The sequence below is a fragment of the Neofelis nebulosa genome, chromosome 9 (genome assembly GCF_028018385.1).
Source record: "Neofelis nebulosa isolate mNeoNeb1 chromosome 9, mNeoNeb1.pri, whole genome shotgun sequence".
Lineage (NCBI taxonomy): Eukaryota > Metazoa > Chordata > Mammalia > Carnivora > Felidae > Neofelis > Neofelis nebulosa.
In genome coordinates this window covers 101,450,323-101,474,677 of record NC_080790.1, presented here as the reverse complement: position 1 = coordinate 101,474,677, position 24,355 = coordinate 101,450,323, and the positions used below count along the sequence as shown (strand labels likewise).

Genomic DNA, 24,355 nt, shown 5'->3' with positions numbered 1-24,355 from the left:
TCTTAGGAACTCACTCAATGGCATCTCCTTCTGTCTAAATTGCTCACTCATATCTTTTACATTTTTGAGAGACCTGCTGGTAAATATAGATTTTTAGCTGGGCATGTAACCACCCCAATCAATATAGGGATTCTGTTAGTAGGGGAAATGAGAATTGATAATGGGTAGACAACCAGTAATCTATATCATTTTCTTTGGTCAAGGCTTTTTTTTTTTTTTTTTTTTTTTTTGTAAAGACAGAGCATGGCTATGTGGAAGGAAATACATAGGTTAGGTCTTAAGTAATATGTTTACCATGAAGTTAGCATTGACTAAATATATCTTTATCATCATCTGAGTAGGATTCTAATCAACTTGACTTTCTCAGTCTCAAACCTAATGATGAGATAGAACTCATTGATTCATCTTTTCCCTAAGAAGGATTTTAGAAGGTCTGTTTGTTGTTGAGAAATATTCTTATATTCTCACTTGGGAATTCAAGTTTAACAAGAGGGACCAAAAATCATTGTTTGTTGGGCATCTGAGCAATTAGTTAGGTCTTAGATTCTAGGAAATAGAAGTATCTCCTAATTTTTAAAGATCAGTTTCTAAACTTTTAAGATTAGAAATGAAGAAAGCTATATGTGTGACCCTTAACTGAAAATTGCTCCAGGTTCCTGAGCTAGGAAATGTGTAAATGTTTATTCTTTTACATTTGTCATCTTCTCCTGGGACTACAGCCCAAGTCTTTCCTAGTCAAATTGGCCAACATCAGGAGGCTTATAACAGAAGTTAATTTTTAAGTCAGCCCAAGGCTGTTTCAGATAGCTTAATTCCTTGCATCTGTGAAGCTTCAAGATGTGGATCTCCTTGTCAGCGTATTGCTTTTTCTAACAGATATTTCTTCCCCTCCCTAAAGGGAACACTGATGCTATTTAGTACCTGACACATAAATCTTTCATGCAAGCTACAGGTTACCTCTAATGGAATCAACTTTTCACCTGATTACTTCAGCTATATTGTTTTTCTTTCCTAAGAGTTTCGGACAGTTATTTAACCTTTTTTTTTTTCTAAAAAGATTTTTTTTAGTTTTTTTTTAATGTGTATTTATTTTTGAGAGAGGTAGAGACAGAGTGCAAGTGGGGAAGGAGAAGAGACAGAGGGACAGAATCTGAAGCAGGCTCCAGACTCTGAGCTTTAGCACAGAGCCCAACATGGGGCTCGGAGTCATGGACTGCAAGATCATGACCTGAGCTGAAGTCAGACACCTACTTAACCGACTTTCCTTTGTGTGTTTTCTGATGATGATGGCTAAGCATATCAGTTAGCCTTTCTGTGTAACAAATCACCCCCAAAGTTTAGTGGCTTAGAACAACTACTTATATAACTCATACTTCTGTGGATTTACCAATAAGCTGGACTGGTCTTCTCATGGACAGTTCTCACATATATATTTGTGGTCAGTTGGTAGGAAAGTTAAGTGCTGACTAGTGTAGTATGGCTCCAGCTGGGATAGCTTATCTCTGTACCATGTAGTCTCTTCTCCTTCAGCAGGCTGGGCTGGGCTTGTTTACATAGTTGCTAAGCAGAAGTGTGAAAGGCCTTTTGAGGCTTAGGCCTAGAACTGGCACAGGGTTACTTCTGTCTCATTCTGTCGGCCAAAGCAAGTTATAATATCAGCTGAGATTGAGGGTATGGGGAAACAGATTCCATTTCTTGATGAAAGGAGCTGTAGAGTCACATTTCCAAGGGCATGGATGCAAAGATGGGAATAATTGTTTTAATCCTCTGTGCAACAATTGCATTGGTAGAAATATCTACCACAGCAACATTCTTTGAGTACTTATACAGGCACTACACAAGCTAAGCACTGTACAAAAATGTTGCCTTAGTTAATTAGAATAAGAACCTTAGAAGGTAGATACTAATATTATACCCATTGTATAGATGTAGAAACTCTTAAGTGATAGTCTAGCAGTTTGATTCTAGAGCCCTGTTAATCAGTTTGTCTGTTGACTTCATTTTTTTACTTGTGTACCTTTCTCAGTACAATTTTTTTTAGTATGCCCTTATAAATTGTGTGTTTACCTGTAAATTATGTACAAGTATTATTGTCAGTCTTTGTGTTAAATATTAGTAAATTTGAATTCCATTCTTATTGTATTAGATACATATAAATATCAAGAAAAGTTTAAATATATTCGTCCATCTCCTTTATGGATGTCTTGTAAACTTACTTTGGAGACCGTACACCAGGGACCTCTTTATGGTCATTTTTAGTCATTGTATGATTACCATATCTATCTTTGGGTGAAACAGCATTTAATCAAGATCCAACTTGCTACTGGACTTCAGTTCTAGTTTCAGTTAATATTTCCTGCTTTAAATACAAACTGTTAAGGGCATGGATTCTTTAAATATTTGATTAGGACTTATTGGAGACTATAGCTCTAATTAAATTTAAAGGGGATCTTCTGATTTATTAGAGCTAGGACTCATGACTTTATGCATCCAGTGAATTATCAGATGATTTGCTATAGACCCAACTATTCACCACTCCTTGGAGGTTTGTCAAGAAAACAAGATGATAAAGAGGAGTTATTCTTAAACTTCTCAATTGGTAATGTATATCTGTATTATCTGTTGAGATTAATAAATGTAGGTTCTGGGTCCTACTGCTAGGGAGACTGATCCTATAGATTTGAGGTTGGGTCTAGGAGTCCACATTTTTATCCCAGGTTTTTGAGGTGATATTGATGTACTTCAAAAGCAATAAAATTTGGATTCTGCCACTTAACAGGTGAATGACCTTAGACATTTACTCTTGCATTGGTTGAGTTTCTTCAGCTATAAAATGAGAAAAGTAGCAAAGTCCAGGACCACCTTGCAAAATTGTTTTGAGAATGAAATATGTGGTAACTTTGTCAAAGAAATTTACAAAATGTAACACATTAACGTGTGAAATATTACCCAGATTTTTTTTATCTATTAAAAGACATATTCTCCATAACTAAGATACTCTATATATTGCCAATAATTTTCATTTCAGTGAAAATATGGTTCCGAGCATTTCTGTCTTATTCACTTGCTTCCCAAGGGAAGGGACCATGGTTTTGATGGAGATAGAAGAGAGTAGGGATTAAGGACATAGATTAAATTCAAACAGATGTGAGTTCTGACCACAGCTTCTATGTGATCTTGCACTAATTCCTTAATACCACTTCTTTGTTAAGTAGTAGTTCCTACTTCCTAATCCTAATAGTTCCTACCTGTGAAAAATTTTATGATGATTAAATGTAATAACATAACCAACATTTACTACATACTTGCTACATGCCAAGCATTATTTGAAATGGTTGTCATGTAATAACTCATTTATTCACAAGAACCCTATGGTTTTGAATAGAGGTCCTATAAGGGCCCTTGTTTTACAGTTGAGGAAATCAGAGGATGGGAAGAAACGATGGTGGCACTGGGACACAAACTTCTGCCTTCTGACTCCAGAATCATCCTCTTTCCATCTTGTAGCACCACCTCTTATTAAAGGCAAAGCTTGCAAGTTATTTAGCACACCAGAAGGCACATTGTAAATCCTCAAAAGATGTTACCTATTGTTATCATCATTTGATTTCTTCACAGCTTCTTGCAGAATGCTTTGTGCAAGGTATTTGTTTAATAAATTTATGTTGATTTGATTTGGAAAGAACTCCATTGTATTCTCTTGGGCTTCTAAAAGATATATTCAATGAGAGAGTCTCTTATTTTTCAAGCTAATGTGATTTATGTGGCTGCTTTTAGATTAAGTTACTGCCTTTTATTTACAAAAGAAGATTAAATGAATATGTACAGATCTAAGAACTTCAAAATCCTCCTTGCTAAAAACTGTTTAAAAATTTGTCTTTGTAAGACAAAGAAGAATGCTCATAGGGCTAATTTATAAAATAAGTGGATTTTGCTAAATAGTATGTTTAGTATTTTTCAAAACACATATTTAGAACTCTTCCCTGGTTCTTTTTTGCTAGTTCTTACGTTTCCTGGTGCACTGTATCTGATGGATTCCTGTTCAGTGCTTTGTCGCTTGTTTTTTCTTTCCTGTTTTCAGTATCAAGTTGTTCATCTGTATATAAAATGGGGAGCTCTACCTGAGGAATACCAAAGAGGCAGATTGGAATGTATGGGGTAAAATAAATCTTAGGTCAGAAAAATTGATGTGGTTTCATGTCCCATTGCTTTGTCTTTATTTTAGCTATTTAAATAGTGGGTAAGACTATCCTATAAAAACATACTCAAAATCTACACCTCAGGGTACTATTGACACAAGTGAAGAACAATACCCCCTCAAGCACAACTGAAACCCATTGTTCCAGCCCATCCGAGACAGTCTAATTCTCTAGGTTATGTTGTAAGGAAACCTAACCAAGATGGTATAATTAATAGACTGAAGTCTTCTGGATTTAGCCATTGTTAAATAACTGGAGGAAATATGCCAGGAGCCAAAGTCCCTTGCCTTAGTTAACCATCTGCCTGAAAGCATTTTGGTCTCACTTGTCAGGATGGTAAATGACAGATGTGTCAGCACAGCAGAAAATGTGGTCTTTGGAAGAAGTTGTAGCCAGATTCCTCTTAGCCCTGATGAAGAGCAGCTCTGTGAGTGACCACAGCGTTCACTCCATTACTAGCTAATCATACCACAGACAGTTTTTAGGCAGTCCTCAGCCTTTATCTTCTATTAGTCTGCTTTCAATCACAAAGTAAGAGAACAACTATTTGAATGAATAGGACAGACTGGCTTTGGCATTCACAGAGTCCTCAGCATTTAGCATGATTAAGAATTCTGAGGCATACCTACGGAAATGAACTTGGCTAAAACAATATGTTCATTCTAGTAGTAAAATCTGATTTTTTCCCTATAAAAGTTAAAAAAAAATAGCAGTATTCAAACTGAATGAAAATTACCAGTATGGTATTTACAACAGAAGTAAAAGTGGTAGTCAAAGCCAACTGCTATTACAAACGTCCCCAAATCTCAGTGGCCTTACATAATAAAATATTTATCTATCACTGGATTGGCAGTCCATTGTGGGAAGTGGGGTGGGGTGGGGCTCTGTTCCACACAGTTTTTAAGGATTTAGGAAGCGGGGGGTGGGGGGAGGAGCTCTGTTCAACACAGGATTTAGGGATTTAGGCACTTTCCATTTAGCTGCTGTACCATCTCCTGGGGAACTGGACTCTTCCAGTGGGTCCTCTGCATGCAGCCTGCAGAAAATGGATGATGATGTGGAAGACTGTATGCAGCATTTTTAGGGATTGGATATACAAGTAGTTACATCATTCATTCATTCATTTATTTGAGAAAGAGAGAGCACATGCGTGAGCTGGGGAGAGGGGCAGAGAAAGAGAGAAAGAGAACCTCAAGCAAGCTCCATGCTCAGCATGGAACCTGACATGGGGCTTGATCCAATGACCCTGGGATCATGACCTGAGCTGAAGTCAAGAGTCAGACAATCAACTCAGTGAGTCACCCAGGTGCCCCTACTTATATCATTTTTACCAGTACTCCTCTGAGCAGAACTCAATCTCATGACCTCACATAACTACGAGGGAGGCTGGGGATTGCTCTCTAGCTATATAACCAGAAAGAAAAAATAAGTGGACTTTAGTGAACATATTTATTTATAGAGTTAATCATCTTTTCTTTTTTCCTATTGTGAATATCTCTTTTGTAGGATAATAGACATAGGTAGTCCTACTGCTCTCTGGTATATCGTGTCCAACATTTGTTTCTCTTTTAGACTTTTGGTCTTGGGTTTTTTGTTTGTTTGGTTTTAGTTTTAGTTTTCTTTTTGTTTTTTTAGTTGTAAGTAGGTTTAGACATTTTGGGTCTGACTGAATACCTTCTCTGCCAGCGCAGGTATTGACTGTTGGACCTCCATCCCCTCCCACCTGGGGGATGGGGGTGAGAGAAATGTAAAAAATGCTACTATGTTGAATCTCTCATCTTCCCAGTATTCAGCCTGATGCATTCTGACCCTAAGGGATGGTGAAGGAGCAGATGTTCTAGTGGGCTGCCCCAGACCCATGGAAGTAGGTGAATTTTCAGATTCTGTGAATTTGTTAAAATTTTTTAATGTTTAATTGTTTTTGAGAGAGAAAGAGAGAGAGAGAGAGAGAGGGTGGAGGAGGGGCAGAGAGGGAGGGAGACACAGAATCTGAAGCAGGGTCCAGGCTCTGAGCTGTCAGCACAGAGCCTGATGTGGGGCTTGAACTCGGGGATGGTGAGGTCATGACCTGAGCTGAAGTCAGATGATTAACTGACTGAGCCACCCAGGTGCCCATGTTAGTACTTTTAACATGGAAGCTCATCACTAGACTTGTGACCACAACATTGTGGCTATGTATTTAACTTTTTTTTTTTTTTTTAACTTCTGGTTCTTTGGATTTAACTAGCCTGACTACTTCAGTAACATAGAGAAAAAAAAACAAAAAAAACAAAAAACTACACTAGTTTTACTCCCAAATTTACTTGCATGTAGTTCAACTGTATTAAGCACTTTCAAAAAGTCAGTTATTAAGATAACTAGGGATATAAAAAGAATGAGCAACCTCCTGTACCTTCAAGGAACTGATGGACTAGAGGACAGAAATTTTCTAGCACATAACCAGTCTGCTATATTTATATAATAGCTATAAAACAATTATATGTGTGAAAATAAGGGTACAACCCAGAATATGGGAACATAAAAAGGCATTATTGTGTCCTGTAAATGTTGTGAGTAGCTTTTTGGAGGAGGAAAGATTGGAACTAGAAGTTGAACAATGAGAAGACCTTGCTAGGCAGGAAACAGGGAGGGGTAGCTAGGTATTTGGGATAGAGAGTACTTTGCAAAGGAAGTTGCGTCGTGTTTAGGGAATGATGAGGATTTAGATGTGTCAGATGAGATGATGTCAAGGCGGGGAGAGAGTGGGATGATGTGAGGTTGGAAGGTTAAGTTGGAACCACATTTGTAAAGGGTCTAAAAGACCAAAATTTGGAATTAAGGGCTTTATGATGTAAGATAAGGGGAATAGCAAACATTACTTTAGTATGAAAGTATAAAATCAGATTTGCATTTTAGGAAAATAAGTCTAGCAAAAGAATTAACAATAGATTAGAGAATTTTAAATTCTCATACTGAGTTTGTGCATATAGACACATTATTATTGTTTTTGTCTTTCAAAGACACAAAAACCCACTTTCAAGTAGAGAATTGATACAATAGATAATACCACTTCCTTTTTCTCCTGTGCACTTTTTCTAAGTGCCACATACAGCTCTAAAATAATATGTCATGTTTTAGCCAATAAAAAATGCAACTTCCAGCTTCTGATAATGACAGACTAGCTTGTATCAGAGTAGACTTCCTACCAATAGTAATTTAAAATTCTTGACAATATATAAAAGCAATGACAGAAACTGTTTATTGGCACTAGAGAGCAACTAAAGAGGATTCAGCCTTGGAAAGAAGAAACACACTGGGTGAGATCCACATTTAAATGGCTTTGACCACAAGGGCCCTCCTTGCCCACCATGGGAAGTAGCTCATAGGACTCAAATAAAAAGCAGTAGTTTTACTGATTTTAGGAATCATAGGACGAAGTCAGGTGGTCAGAACAACTAGGAATTGAGATTAGGGTATCTGAAGGGAGAGAGTCACAAAGGAGGGAATGCCCAAATCTGTAAATGAATACCTCTAATCTTTGGCAGAGCCTTGAACTGCATGTACAGATAATGAGTCCAAGGAACCCAGGAAGAAAACATGAGCTTGAAGGCTGAAAGAAGTAGAACATTCAGTTTCTCACTTCAGGGATATAGAGTTTAGAAATTTAGTTCCCCCAACTTAGAGGGAATTGACAAACACCTTGGGTTTTCCATTGAAACTCCAGAAGTTTAATGCTTTAGGAATAAAGACCACATCCTAGAATTAAGGGAAAAACTGGAATAAATCTACCGTAACAAAAGCCTAAAATTAAGCCTCCATATTACCTGGCAGTAATTTAACTGCTTGCTAGAGCAGTTTGCTAGAGCAAGCGTCAGTGCTGTTTGGAGTAAGATAATTTAAAGCCTTTATAATATATTAACAATGTTTGTCATCAGTAATTACTGGACAAGCAAAGAAACAAGAAAATGTGACCCAGCAACATGGGGAAAATCAGTCAATATAAACAAATTCATAGCTGACATAGATATTGGAATGGGAGGCAGGGTTGTTAAAATCACTATACAAAATCTGTGAAGGCATTTACATGAAAAGACAGGCAAGGAGATGGAAAAGTTCAGGAGTGACACAAAAACTGTAAGAAAAAGAACCAAATGAAAATCTCAAGATCTAAAAAAAAATCTCTGAAATTAAAAAGAAAAATTGGATGGAACTAATTGCAGATTTAACACAACTCAGTAATAAAAAGACAATAAAAATTAGCAAAAGACATGAGCAGACATTTCCAAAAAGAATATATATGAATGGCCAATAAGCACTTGGCAAGATACTTAACATCGTTAATCATCGGGGAAATGCAAATTGAAATCACAGTGAGAAACCCCTTTTTATCCATTAGAATTGCTAAAATTAAAAAGGCTGACAACACCAAAAGACTGTCAAAATTTGAATTCACATACGTTGCTGGGGGTAGATGTAAATTTGTATATCACTTAGGAAAACTGTGTATTAGTTCTTTATAAAGTAAAATATATACCAACCCAGCAATTTTATTCATAGTTCTTTGTCCAGTGGAAATGAAAACATGTAGCCACACAAGGACTTGTAACTTGTACAGACTTATTCACAATAGCTAAAAACGAAACATGTCAATGCCTATTTGTACATGAGTGGATAAAGAAATCGTGGAATTTTCAACAATGGAATATGACTCAGCAATAAAAGGGAATGGAGCACTGATGCACACAACAACATAGATGGATCTCAAAAATAAGATGAGTGAAAGAAGCTAACCCCCAACCCCCATCTCTTGTATGAAGTTTGAAGTTATAAAATAGGCAAAACTTAGCTATGCTGGTCAAAATCAGAAAAGGGGCTCTCTCTAGGGTGAGAAGGGAAATTGTATGTAAAGAGCACAAGAGAACTTTATTGATATCATGGTTACATGAGTAACGTACTTGTTAAAACTCATCAAAACTGTACTTTTGAAATCTGTGTATTTGATTGTATGAACATTATAACTCATGAGTACAATTGATGGGAACTGAAAAGCAATGCAGTATGGTAGTTCAACATGCCACTTGCAGGGACTGAGGTAAGACTATTTGGATTCAGGTCCTGCAGGCAGTGAATTATAATGGGTAAGGGTGTGGTTGCAGCATCAGACAAAACGGAGCTTTTGAATCTCAATGCCAATATTTTGTGAATATTGGAAAGTTACTAACCTCTTCTAAGCTTCTATAAAATGGAGATGATAAAATTAGTATCTACATGGTAAGGTTGTCCTCAGTATAGTGGCTGGCATATAGATGCACTCAAGAAATTAAGCTGAAGTCATTATTGTTAAATAGCTCTTCAGCCATTCTTTCATTGCCCTAATGCAGTCATGAATGCTGGTATAACATGAAGATTTTGACAATTAGATATCTACAAACTGCATTACACTGCAATCTAAATAATGGAGACAATATTTGACAGCATATGATTAAGTACACGAGCAAATCTTATTTTAATTATCCATTTCAAACTAAGTAACTATCTCTTTGCCAAGAAAAAAAGTATTCGATTTAAACTACTTTTCTTGAAGCTCTTGTAAAAAAATGCAAACATAAATTAGGACCTAATTTTCTTCTTAATGGTCTCACCCTCAGTTTCCCATCTCATAATCACTTTTTATATGTTAACATATCTTTCAAGTACATATATGTATGCATGTACCTGTATCTGTATAAGTGTGGGTGTGGCTGTACTATTTATGTACTCTTCTAAACCTGACATTTCACTTAAAAATCTTTCCTAGTTTGAAACTATTTACATATAGAGTTGGCCCATTCTTTTTAATAGCCACATAATCGTGCATCGCATTGATGGAATTTAATTTACCTAACTAGCTCTCTATCTAAGTAGTTCCAAGTTTTCACTATTATAAACAACTTTGAAAGTTTTTACTTAAGTCTTTTGCAGTTGTGTTAATTATTCCATAGAATAAATTTTTTAAAAATGCTGTGTGAAAGAGTTTGAAGAAAATTTATCAAGCCTTTTTTTTTGTAAGAGAAAAGTTGTATGTGTGAGTGTGTGTGTGACTAAGCAGTGAAAGAATGAGCATGTTGAAGATTCTCTGAGTGGTAGAATAAATGGTGGTTTTCTTTCTTTTTTTAAAAAATTTTTAATGCTTTATTTTTAAGAGAGAGAGAGAGACAGAGTGTGAGCCATGGAGGGGCAGAGAGAGAGAGGGAGACACAGAACCTGAAACAGGCTCCAGGCTCTGAGCTGTCAGCACAGGGCCTGATGCAGGACTTGAACCCACGCACAGTGAGATGACATGAGCCGAAGTCGGACGCTTAACTGACTGAGCCACCCAGGCACCCCATGGTGGTTTTCATATTCTTCTTGCTTCTCTATATTTCTTATTTTTAAATAAGGAAAGGAGTTATTTTAAAATCTATAAAAAACCCATCCACTAGATGGGTTTAAGATAATTAAATTATTAACTTATAATTAACTAGATAATTAAATAATTACGAGAACTATTAATGAGGCACATAACACTGTCTTAAATGCTATGTGGTGCCTCTCATGCACTATATTATTTAAATTCTATGTACAACCATGTGAGGTAGTGCCATTATCGACACCAATTTCTAAGGAAACTGGGACTTGAGTATCATATGACTGGTAAAGGCAGAGTCCATTTTAACCTTGTTATTCTCATATATTGTAGCCCAGAGTAGTCTGGAATCATTTTGTTGTGAGGGTCCTTGAGCCCAGGTTCATTCTCAGACTCTACATGAATGGTGATGTAGTCAAGCCCAGATGAGCTTGTTTCCCTAGGTGGTCTTCCTCAGCTGAAAGCAATGTCTTCATGCCAGTCCATGGTAGCAGAAGCTACTTGAACATTAGACAAGTTGTCTGCCCCTCACTGACCACCTTTCATCCACTATCTGGCTTCCTTTCAAAATAGAAATAATAGTAATATTAATAATAATAAAAATAACAATAATAAGAGGCAATAATCAATTACATGCTGGTGTGTACCGGGGAGGCAGGGGGACTCCTTCTGATCTCAAATATCCTGGTTTATTTTCACATCCCAGGTTACAATGATTCTCTTTCTCTGTCTCCTTATCCTTGTTTAGGAGTCTTACATTTCCTTTCCATGCAAGGGGCCCAATCAATAACAACTAAGAACCCAAGTTTTCAGTTTCCTAATTTATGTGCATATGATCTTTGACCTTTCCATCTGTGTACTTGCCCCTCATCCAGTAGTATAAGATTTTAATTTCCAGCAGCATCAGATTTGTGTTTTCAAAAGGCGAGTTTCACTGTGTAGGCCAGGTGTTGAGGGGGGAGGCTGAGAGGCCAAAGGACTGGTGACGCTTGAGGTTGGTGAAAGTCAGGAAGCTGATCATTTAGCAGAGCTAGGGCAGCAACAGCCGAGGTTCTTGGCTTAGTGCCTGTCAAGTGAGTGAGGGTGACTTTATGGGTGTTTACTAAGACCTAAGGTGCCCTTGCCCATCATCTAGTGCCCTGTCAGATACCCTGCAGACACAGAGCTGTATTTGTGTCATGCTTTTGGGGGAGGGGAAACTCAGAGGTCTGGTTGTTTTCCTGACGGCTTTAATTCTACTCTCAGTTTTGAAGTGAGTACAGATGTTTCAGAGTGATGTTCTCACTTTCTTCTTGACCTTTTTTCTTCTATAACCTGTGATATGTCAGAGACAACACTTACCAGCTTGGGAGACAGAACTGTTAGCATTTCTTCCCAATCCTGTGTTTAGTGTCATCAAGTTAATAGTTAGACATTGGACGTGGCGGGGATATTTACACAATTGATAATGGAAAATGCTGTAAATCAGTGACTCCCCACCCCAAGAGAAACTATTGTTTAATGTTTACCAGCACACTACACGACTTCTATAACCCTTCTACCTCTGCTCACCACACAAATCAAATACACACACACACACACACACATACACACACACAAGAAAACATAATTTTGAAGGATTGGACATCATAGGTTTCTTCCATGAGACTATGGTGATTTCCAGGAGGAAAAACTGAGCTCCATTTTTCTTTCTATCTCAGGTTGTCCATTTATTTCCAAAAGGACGAAAATGAGCTAACTTCTTTCTCTCTTTCCTAGTGGATGGCTGTATTCACCGAGCAGCTGGCCCCTGTTTACTGGCAGAATGTCGTAACCTGAACGGCTGTGAAACTGGACATGCAAAAATCACATGTGGCTATGACCTGCCGGCAAAATGTGAGTACAGCTCTTTTGAACAGTGTTTCAAAATCAGAAAGGCACTCTTACATTGTTTTATTGCTCAAGCGTGTAACTGGAAAGGAAGTGGCAGTGGTGATATTTAATTAAATGTGCTTATATTCAGATTTTGTACTTGGTAATAAAATGTGTTTTCCAAATAATTCCTCAAATATATATATATGCATATATATATATGCATATATATATGCATATGTATATATATATGCATATATATATGCATATGTATATATATATATATGCATATATATAGTGTGTGTAAGTGTAGGTGATTGTTGCTCAGATCTTCAACAGTGTGTCTCTGAAACAGAGAAATAAACATGTGAGCAAAATATACATTATAGTATTTAAGTGCCGTGGAGTGACAGCTTCTGGAAATGATGCCAATTTCTTATTCCTTGTTCAGGTTTCTTGATTGTAGATGTGTTTAGAGCAAAGGAGATCAAAGTGATATATTGTGTTTTCAGCTGCCATGTAAAGGCTGATTGGCAATTACAGCCAAGGCATCTGTCACACTTTGCTTTCAGGAAAAGCCAATGGAATGTGGTTGTCAGTGTGAGAATGTATTTGCTCTTTGAATGTGGAATGGTCAAAACTTCCATTATATTTGAATAGAGAGAAGTATTGCATTTGATTGACCTTGTTGCCTAGTCGTTTAGCCAGCTGAGTGGGGTGGTGTAGAATAAAAATACTAAGAGAGAAGCTAGTTAAAGGCACAGATGTTTTAATCACATAATCTTCAGGGCTTGGTCAGTGGAGGTACAGAGTTTCATTGTGCCATTAAGGTGTTCATTGATCTGGAAATTGGGACACCAATTAATTGTTTATTCTATTCATCTACTTCTTATGATACTGCCTGGGTCTGTGAGTACATTTTATGTAAAAATGAAGTGTGGTTTTTGTTGTTGTTGTTGTTTTGCAGTGGAGAAAAAGTGACTAAAAAATTATAACACAATCTGTGGGATACTTGGTGGGCTCTATATAGACAGGCTGTGTAAGAATGAATTCCCTATGCATATATGTGAGTGGAGAGGGTGTGTTATTTTTGAAAGATTACTTTAAAGTATGTTTAAATCTGAGGCTTTGTAGTAAATGTAATATATTAAAATGATATTTTTTCCTTCATAAACATTATAATACTACTTTCTATATTTCTCACAGTGGGTTCCAGTGAAAGTATAGCAAATGTATACTGTTTAATTTTCCTTCAATGACTTCTCACTTTTCTTTCTTTCTTAGTGTTTTTTACCTTGTGTGAAAGAGTCAAGTCATGTGCCAAACGGCCCCTCACTCCCACTTGGAATGTATATTTATGTCAAATAAAGTCCTTTGGGTACAGTGGTGTCTCAAACAATTCTCCCTCTGAGTCAGAAAATTTGAGTATTAAAGGTGATTTCCCTTTCCAGGATTATGTCTCTGTGTTTACAAATATTGGTCATTTTTTTTTTCTTTTTAACACCATACTACCTTTGTGATATAGCTAACTGATACCACCCTGAGAACAAACAGAATATTGATTATTTTCAGACTTGTGTCTGTCCTTAAGCTAAGGACTAAGGCCTGGTCTCCTAGTACTTTACTACTTTGTTTCCTATGTATTAAAGCACAAATAAGAAATTCTTTATAACTGAGATTTCTGAAGAGAGATAACCCCAGTATCACTAAATATGACCAAATAAAATGGTGGCTTCAGTGTATGGATTGACATCATGATAATTTTGTCTAATGTGCTTCAGTTTCACATCCTTGTAAGTCATCCAACTTAGTTCAGGGTTATTGAAGACTTGCACAATACCACTGAGGTGTAAAGATCAATACCACCAGTGCTTATGCTTGAGGAATTTCATGATTGAGTCATATCTCTGAGTTGAGGTGTGGCTTTCCTGGGCATCCCATGCCAACTGAGTCTTTGTGGCACAAGGACTCTAGTTAATGAAAGCCAATCCACAGGGCTTTTACAGAACCTGTGTGAACTGAGATACTGAAATACTGAGATACTGAGATACACATTCCAGTCACTGTGTGCAGCCCACAGGGCACATCTATTAAAAAAGTCATTCAGCAGTATAGAAAGTCCCAGTCTGGAATGGCAGTGCCACCTCACAAAAGTTACACACATGGACTACTTGTGAATAAGTCTTGGTATTTCTCCATATTTTAAGAGATTGATGATCTATATTTAAAACATAAAGGAAAAACAAGGAAAGCAATAAGGTGATATGGAAATGAGTAATAATCACTTATATCTGTATGCTATGTTATAGTTTTCCACAGTACTTTCACAAGCCTTTATATTTTAAATTATATTTTATAAACATTATGTGTGTGTTCATTTTCCCTTTTCCTGTCTGAAAGATGTTTTTCTTTTCTCATCAATTTGATTCATCCATTTCAGAATCATTAACAATCCACAGATGTGCTTTTGTAGAGAGAGAATGAAAAGGGAGCTCATTACATACTGTTTGGGTCATTTTCCCCCTCCATATTTAATAATTCCATGACAGTTTGACAGCAGAAACTAGTTCCTATCTGTCCTCTGTGACAGTGGGTTTATCATTATGGGGGTACTAAAGCCATTCATCTAGCCACCAATGATAATATCTTCATGCTTCAGCAATTGTTTGGAAAATGCTATTGTCTAGGTTACAGGCAAAGTTGGTAATTTTGGACTGGCCTTTGCTTCCCTTATGCTTGCTAGATTAATTTATTCATAAATGCTTGTATTTGAATTAATCATATTTGTAGTCTAAATTCTGTGACTCATCATAATTTGTGGAAAGGTAAGCCTCAGAGATTTAGTTTATTCTTTGTTGTTAGGATGTTTTGGTTTCTTTTGATGTAGAACATCCAATAATTATTTTCAAAAGTAATCTTAAGAGTGCAAAGAATATTGGCCAATATTTCATTAAAGGTGATTGCTAAAGAAATGACTTAAGAATTCAACTGACTATATATACAATTGGACCTTTTGGGACCTTCTCTTTTACAATATTAGATTCATAATAAAATTTAGTTTCTACAGAGTTTTAGAAGCTTGTCAATATGTGGAACCTTTCTATTCAGGATATCATCATTCCACCAAAGTTTCAACTTCATGTGGCAGAAGTTTATTTATTTATCAGAGTCAGGGTTCTAGTGTCAAAATCTATCACAGTGTTTCTTGAATATGTGCTGAATTAATATGAATGAATGGGTGATCAAACGATGAATTGTTTCAGAACTTTTCACCTGGAAAATATCTTTGCAAATGTTGCTCCTACTAATTCTTTCCCTCCTGGAATGCATTCTGCCCAGTGCTGGTAGATTAATATTCCTAAATCCAGAGTCCTTATAATTGTCCATAAGACTCTAGATGATGTGACCCCCCCCCTTACATCTCTAACATCACCTCCTTCTGTCCCCTTCCTTGCTCATACAGTTTGCTTTGCTGATCTCTAATGCCTTTGCATTAGCATTCCTCTTTCCTGGAATTCTATTCTACATATCTACATGGCTTGCTCCCAACCTACTTCAAATCCTTGCTTAAATGTAACCTAAAGTATCACCCTAACAAACTTGTTTATAATTGCTTTTCTGCCTTATTTATAATTGCTTACCTCTAGTATTTAACCTTCAGATACACAGTATCATTTACTTATTGATTTTGTTTATTGTCTGTCTCTCTCTATGAAAATGAGAGTAGAGATATTTTTTTCTGCATCCTTTTCAGTTATTGCAGTGTCCACACAGGTTAGAAAAATGTTTGACATGCAATAGGGGCTCAAAATCTAATTGTTGCGCAAATAAGTAAAACCTAATTCCACTCCTCTCAAAATCCTTGGATGGGTCTTTCTTTAAACAGACTTGTTAGCCTGATCACCTTTGGCCTTCCATGATTTACTGCCATATCTTGAACTACTTACAACCTTTTACATGATGTGAATTGCTGACAGTGGTCTGCCTGTGCATGGGGCCTGCATTTGGGGCCATCTAGAAAGCTCTTTCTTTGCTCCTTTTCTGTCTTCCAGACAGCTCAAGTATCACTTCTGCCATGAGACAAGTCTTCCCTTATCAACTCAGGTAAAAGTGCCTTCTTTTTTCTTCAAACTCCTGAACTCCTGACTTCCTGAATACTGACTGTTAACACATTGAGGGCATTTTTCACTACTTCTTATTGTTATATATGCAAGCTTTCCACATTTCTTTAATCCCTTGGATGTAATGGATACTAGAGAAACATCTACTAAATTAATTGCTTGTTAAAGGTGGAAGATTGATTGATAATTGGTGATGGGTAAAATGTTAAAGAAAATTTATGTTAATATTCCTGAGAAATGATGAAATCAGTGTCAATTATCCATTGTGATTTTTTAAATCATATTTTAACATACCTCTATTCCAGGGTCTCTTGTCTAAGAATTTTATTTTTAATGGAGCTTCTACTAAAGGTGAACAAATAAAAAAAAGAAACTACATCTACTTTATTTAATGATTTTCAGCCTACTTCACATGTCTATTCTATTCCTTGAGAATGCTTAATTTTTAGGCTTTAAGGCTGAATAATCTTGAATAATAGGTAGGAAAATATTAAAATCTGTGTCTATAAAATGACGGAATCTGTTTCTTTTATTCTTTCCATTTAATCTTAGAAGATATCAAAGGGTGATATTAGCATCCAACTCACAGGTTTTTATTAATCGTTTGAAAGGAGACTGTAGGGTGAGAGACCATAGTATTATATATTTGAACATCATAGAATAATATGAATCAGAATCCTCATTCTATTTCCAGGTGCAAAAATAATCAGATGATGATATCTTAAAAGATACTCTTGACAATAATTAATACTTCTCTTACGCCTTTCATGAAGAAATCATAGTACCTTGAAACATTAGTTCATCAGTCCTTTTGAAATTTCTCTGAGGAAGTGACATGACAAGTTATGGTATTTTCTTTCAACACAGAGAAATTCAGGTACACAGTAGTTAAGTTTGTTGCTCCTAGCAACAAACTATGTCCATTGAGGGGCATGGCAGATAATTCAAGTATCACCCGAATAGGGTGAGAGTCTATGGCAAGTGTTAGCCAAGACCTGTTGCCTGTTTTTTTTTTTTAAATTTTTTTAATGTTTATTTATTTTTGACACAGAGAGACAGAGCATGAGTGGGGGAGGGACAGAGAGAGAGGTAACACAGAATCCAAACCAGGCTCCAGGCTCTGAACCATCAGCATGGAGCTTGGCGTGGGGCTCAAACCCAAGAACTGTGAGATCATGACCTCGGCTAAAGTCAGATGCTAAACTGACTAAGCCATTCAGGTACCCCCTGTTGCCTGTTTTTGTAAATAAAATGTTATTAGAATGCAGCATTTGTTTACATATTGGCTATAGTTGCTTTCATGTGACTGTGTTGAGTATTAGTAACAGGAACTGTATGTCCAAAAAGCTTGGAACATTTATTATCAGGCTCGTTATAGAAAGTGTTTGCCAATTCTTGGGGCACCTGAGTGGCTAAGTGGGTTAAGCTTAGGTCATGATCTCATGGTTTGTGAGTTCAAGCCTGGTGTTGGGTCTGTGCTGACAGCTTGAAGCCTGGAGCCTGCTTTCCGATTCTGTGTCTCCCTCTCTCTCTGCCCCTCCCTGCTCACTCTCTGTCTCTCTCTCTTAAAAATAAATAAACATTAAAAAAATTAAAAAAGAAAATAAAGTGTTTGCCAATTCCTGATCTTGGAAATGTCTATTTTTTATGAAGGAGGAAGCTGAGATTGAGAGAGGTTAAATATTTGTTGAATTTTATTGAATGTATGTGATTTAGAGCCCTATTGACAAAAGTGGTACTAAAATACCTGCCGTCTATTTCTCGGGACAGCTCTTGCTTCTGTTGCCTCAATAGAACATCGCCTTGGGAGGATGATCTGAAGCTTTTTAAATCTTTCAAATTATAAGGCCACCTTGAAAAAAAAAATCCTTGAAAAAAATGGTCATTTTTCTCAGTAGGGCCAGAACTGGAAAGTGAATAAGTCAAGTCTCTGAAGGGAGAGTTAATTCAAACCACCGAAGTATTTGGCAATAAATCTTTATTCCTTGCTTCTTCCAGTGGTGTTAGCTAATGTGCTGAAAGGGAACCTATAGTCCTGAGTAAATTCAGTTTCTAGAGTAGGTAACTCATAAGATGGGTCTGAATTAGTCTTCTGCAATGCATGACCTGATTTCAGCCATCATGGGCTCCGTCAGCAGGTGTCTGATTGTGAAGGCAGTGGAGTGGGCATGCTATCAAGAATATGACTCTACCAGGCTTTGATGGAGATCTGAGGGCCCTCATGAGCCCTTTCCATAATTAAATGACTTATATTACATAAAGAGAAAAATAGCTTTTGAAGAACATAAAACCATCTTCCTTCCTGAAGAGAGATGTGAGGTTGTTCCTCCTAAAACCAACTCCGATTGGCTCATTTTCCTGAAGTGCTTTAGGAATTTAATTACTATTTGAACCTATTTCTTCATAATTACCACCCCTTTCATTTATATTAAGCAGGTTTATACATTTATCTCCTTAGTGATCCTTATGATGAATGTGGAAGTGAAAAGGGCAGAAAGACTGTAAAATTCAGAGTAGTGGTTCTCAAAATGCTCTCCTGAAACAGCAGCAGCACCTGGGATTTGTTAGAGATGCAAATTGTTTTGCCCCACCCCAACTTTGTGGTTTAACAAGCTCTGGGGTGACTTTGATACAAACTCAAGTGTGAGGATCATTGACTTATACAGTGGTGGAATCCTGAGCAGTACCCTTGACTTTTTTTCTTTTTTAATGTTTATTTATGTATTGAGAGAAAAAGAGCTTGTGCCTGCATGTGCATTAGGGAGGGACAGAGAGAGAAGGAGAGAGAGAATCCTAAGCAGACTCCACACTGTCAGCACTGAGCCCCGACAGGAAACATGAGCTCATGACCTGAGCAGAAATCAACAGTCAGACGGTTAACCAACGGAGCCATCCAGGTGCCCCAGAACTGTTGCCTTTTGATTCCCTACCCTGGACCCCTTTCACTACACAGCACAGGCATCCTTTTGGGTTGCAGATTAGGGCTGTCTTTGAAGAGAACTCAGACATGTTCCCAGTTAGTATTTACTTGTTTATTGCCTGCCTTCTCAAACAGAATTAACAGTTTAAAGAGAAAGAAGTCGTATCAGTCTCATTTACCACTGGTATCCTTACTATCTGACTTAGTATCCAGAACCTAGTTCGTGGCTTTTGATACGAATTCACTGGAGGAGTTAAAGCATTGTCTTTGTGATAGTCATAGCTGCCACTGCAGGAAACCAACCAAGTAGACACTCAAGATAGGATTACATGATTCCAGAAGTTTGCAGAGCCAGTGCTGCTACCATCGCAGCATCTGTGTTATCCTATCACCAGACATGCAGCTTGCTCAAAGACCCTAGCAGTGCAAGCACGTACAGAGGGGCCAAATTTGCTCAACTTGTCCACATGGCACACCAATAACCTCCACTTCAAACACTTTATTTCAGTTTCTTTTTTTTTTCTTTTTTTTTAACCCATTGTAATAACATATATTCCGTCTCCAAGTGGCTTTGTGATGAAATAACTAAAATACTCTAATAGTAAATGGTGTCTTTTAAAAATAACTACATTTTGGAAGCAGCTAGTATTTACATTGTTGTATTACTGACCAAGTGTAGAATAAATGCTTATGCTTGGCTTTCATTAGTTGACATCTTAGCAGGCCTTCAGAGGACACTGCCTATACCTCCTATTTCCTATGTGATCAATAGGAAATAACAGTGTAAATCAATTCTGGGTAATAATGTAAATGAGCTCTCGAAGGCAGTTCCTGCTGTGAAATAAGTAGTTAGCTGTGACACTGGCATTAACCGCAGTGGGGGTAATCAGCCTTTGGATATGTTTAATCAGAGTTATCAGCTAAGATTAAAAAGAGAGCCACTGTTGTGCAGGGATAATCATTTTCAGGATTTAAAAGATGAATATTTGAAGGTGTTCTTATAAATTAAAGCCATCAGAATTGCTTTGAGTAATTTGGGATGCTTTGAGGTCAGGCACAAGCAAACAGGAAAGGTTAATCTCAAAGCCACAGTAGTTAATGTGTAGGAATTGCAGAATACGCTTATTGAAATACATAGTGAATGCTGAATTAACTGAAGATTTTCCCCCATTGCTTAGATGTTCCTTGTGCTATTATTAACATGTATGATTTGATTAAAAAGTGGGCAACACATAAAAGTTTTTAAATTTATTAATTATCCTTACAATTAATTATCAATCCCAAATATTAAATATTATACTACATTATGGTTTGATTAGAGGTGTTTCCAGTTGAAAATATTGATGAAACCAAGTTCTTCACTAGAATTAAAGAGTGATTCTGGGTCAAGAAAAGTAAGCCTCAAGGTAGAAAATCTGAAGACAGGTCTTGAATCCAGGATATTCTAATTGGTAAAGTCCCTTAACCTCTGATCTGAGTTTGCTCATCTGTAATTATCTGGGGGTAGTAATATCTACCTTGAGTGAGTTTGTTAATATGCAGAACCACTTTTTAATAGGGTAAGACATAAGTATATTGTTCTATAATTACTTGTAAAAAACTTAGCACATCTCATTTACTTGTACTACCACTGTTCACTGAGTATCTACTCTGAGCTAGAGTGCTCTTCTGGAAGGTATAAAAACTATAGTGAAAGGACAGCTAAGCTGAGGTTTGAGTACTTTTAGATCTTAGGTTCTTAGCACAGAGAGGCAGATAATAAACACATTCACATAAGAGAACTCACACATTCAATCTCAGATCATGATAAGGGATATGAGGAAAATAAAAAGTGGCAATAGAATGGAGGGTGGAGGGAAAGGGCTACTTTTCCCATGGTGGTCAGGGAACACTGCCCCAAGGAGATGGCATTGGAGCTAAGAGCCATATGCTTTCTAGGAGAAATTCATTGCAGGCAAAGTGAAAGTAGTTTACTGTAGGGTTAAAAAAATTCCCATTGGGTAACCGGGTGGTTCAGTGGGTTGACCGTCTGACCCTTGATTTTGGCAAAGGTCATGATCCTAGGGTTGTGGGATCATGCCCTGCATTGCGCTTTGCACTGAGTATGGAGCTTGCTTAAGATTCTCTTTCTCCCTTTCTTTCTGCCCCTTCCCTGATCTTTCTCTCTCTCTTTCCCTCTCTCTTTCTCCCTCTCTCTAAAATGAAAAAATAAAATAAAAAGCTCACCTTGCCTGATGTCTAAAATAAGATAGTCTGTAACTTTTTCAAGTGTTCTTCCTTGGTATAGATATTATATTTCAGTTTTTACAAGTGCATAATTTTAATATATAGTCTAGGTTGTTGAGGTAACAGAGGTAATGCTGTTGCTGCTGCTGCTGGAGTTGACAGGAATTTTAATGATAATCTAATCTCACCTCCTAATTGTAAAGTTAAGGAAATTGAGACCCTGAAAGATCATTTAATTTTTATTTTTTATTTAACCATGTGATAAGGGACAGAGCCAAGAGTAGAGTCTGGGTATCCTGACTCACAGTATAGGGCTCTGTCTGCTAAAGCATACTGCCTCTCCTAGTCTCTTAGATAATACTAACTCTCCTCTAGAAGTATTGTGAGAATTTAGTCAACTATTAAGTGAGATGATGTATGTGAGCATGCTTTTGAAATAACAATTTCTTATTTTATATGCAGTTTATTAATAGTCATTTTAGATGAGTTACATATACATTAATTGTGACATCATGAGGTCTACTAGTAAAGTTTATGACAATTGTCCACCTGAACATATGCAGCAGTGACTGGTGTTTGAGGAAATATGGAAGTCACAGACAGGAATTAAGAAAAAAATTGTATGACATCCTTAAGACTCAGACATTTGCTCCTGCTTCCTTATAGTATCTTGTTGTTGGAGGAAAGGGAAAGTCTTCAGAAGTCATTTTGAGAAACTTCAGAGGACAACTTTATTGGTTTTACAAGTTCTTTGGTATTTCTACCCTGGAGAGGTAGAGTTTAATTTCCCTCCCCTTGTATGTGGCTTGAACTTAATGACTCATTTCTACTGAATAGAATATGTCAAAATAATGGGAATTATTGAGATTAGGTTATGAAAAGACTATGGCTTCCATCTTTACCTCTCTCTCTCTCTCTCTCTCTCTCTCTCTCTCTCTCTCTCTCTCTCTTCTCTCTCAAATCACTCTATTAGTTTCCTAGGGCTGCCATAACAAAATACCACAGGTTTGATGGCTTACAACAGCACTTTACTCTCTCATAGTTCTTAAATCTAGGTGTTAGCAGGACTCTACTCCTTCTGAAGACTCTAGGGAGAAATCTAATTATCGCCTCCATTTTTACATGGCCATCCTCCCTATGTCTCTCTCTGTGTTTCTTCTTTTTCTTCTCTTATGAGGATACTTGTCACTAGGCCTACCCTATATAGATATTGATAGAGATAGAGATAGAGATAGAGATAGAGATAGGGATAGATAAAGAAATAGATTAGGGCAAAGAGAACCCATAATCAGCTTAATAAAGAAACGTTGGGAGAGGGGCACCTGGGTGTTTCAGTCGGTTAAGTGTCTGACTTCAGCTCAGGTCATAATCTCCTGGTTTGTGGGTTCGAGCCCTGCATTGGACTCTGCTCTGACAGCTCGGAGCCTGGAGCCTGTTTCACATTCTGTGTGTCTCTCTCTGCCCCTTGCCCACTTGTGTGCTCTCTCTCTTTCTCTCTCTCTCTCTCCCTAATAAATAAATAAATATTTTTAAAAAACTTTTTTTTTTTTAAAGAACCATTGGGAGAAAAACAACACAAACCACAACACACAGCTGGGTATTGATATTTACCGGATATTCCTTAAGTGTCTTTAGTCTTTGCACTTGCTACTTACATGCTCTTTATTGTTAGGAATCACTGTTTTCATTTTCAGGGGAAAATTAATTCAGCCTTTCTCCTGTGTGGAAGCTGCGAGCTAAGTGAAGCATAGGTAGCTTCCTATTTACATTTATGGCAGTGCCCTTCTAAATCTGTTTGCTGTACTGGGTGGTATGTTTCCTATTAGCTCCTTCATTTGTCAGAACTACTGAGAGTTTGCATCATTTCTAATCACACACTATTTGTGAAATCCCTAATAATTTCCTAAGGTCTTCTGAAACTTTCCTTTTCCTACCTGTGACATTTTGAGGAAAGATTTATTCCCCTTCTATGTTTATTCTGCTTAGTGAAGATCATCAGAGACAACTTTAACTGTATTTTTGCAAATTTTCTTTCAAATTTTGTCTGTATTGTATTTAGAATGTAGGTGCCCATTTGAAAGTCTGCAGAATTCAAAGGGCTAACTTAGCATTCCCTTACATTTACACTCAGGTTTTGCCTTCTTACATTAGGGCACACGATGACAAACTTGTCTCTCCTTACACAGCCAGATGATTTTGTTTCTGTTTTAACATTACGGCTATACTTGGGTGTGTCTGATGCATACACATGCACATGTCATTTTCCATGCATCCCATTAGAAGTATATTCTCATTATGCTGAACACAGGTTTTCTTCTGCATTATCATGTTTTATGAGAAAGGAATTTAGGGATTTTTTTTTCAATCTGTGGAACTGTTTGGAAAGCATTCTGGCAGAGTTTACATTTGTGGGTGGATTAATGGAACTGGGGTAGAGAGTCTGAGGGGATCTCCCAAGAACTCCCAGAGGGCAGGCAGAGGAAAGGTAACTGCTGTGCTGGACAGGCTAGCAGGACTGGCCCCTTCTCCTCCATGCATCCAGGACATATCTTACCTATTGTTATAAAATTAACAAAAGTTATGGGCTCCTGGGTGGCTCACTCAGTTGAGCGTCCGACTTTTGCTCAGGTCATGATCTCATGGTTAGTGGATTCTAGCCCTGCCTTGGGCTCTC

General features: G+C 37.2%; 1 protein-coding gene across 1 annotated transcript in view; it reads left to right on the top strand.

Moving 5' to 3' along the window:
* The window catches only part of MACROD2 (mono-ADP ribosylhydrolase 2), a 2,059,774-nt gene that overhangs the window by 744,202 nt on the left and 1,291,217 nt on the right, over positions 1-24,355 (top strand). The window contains exon 5 of the mRNA XM_058684846.1: positions 12,322-12,438. Coding sequence (XP_058540829.1) covers positions 12,322-12,438 — 117 coding nt within the window. The remainder of the gene's footprint in view (positions 1-12,321; positions 12,439-24,355) is intronic.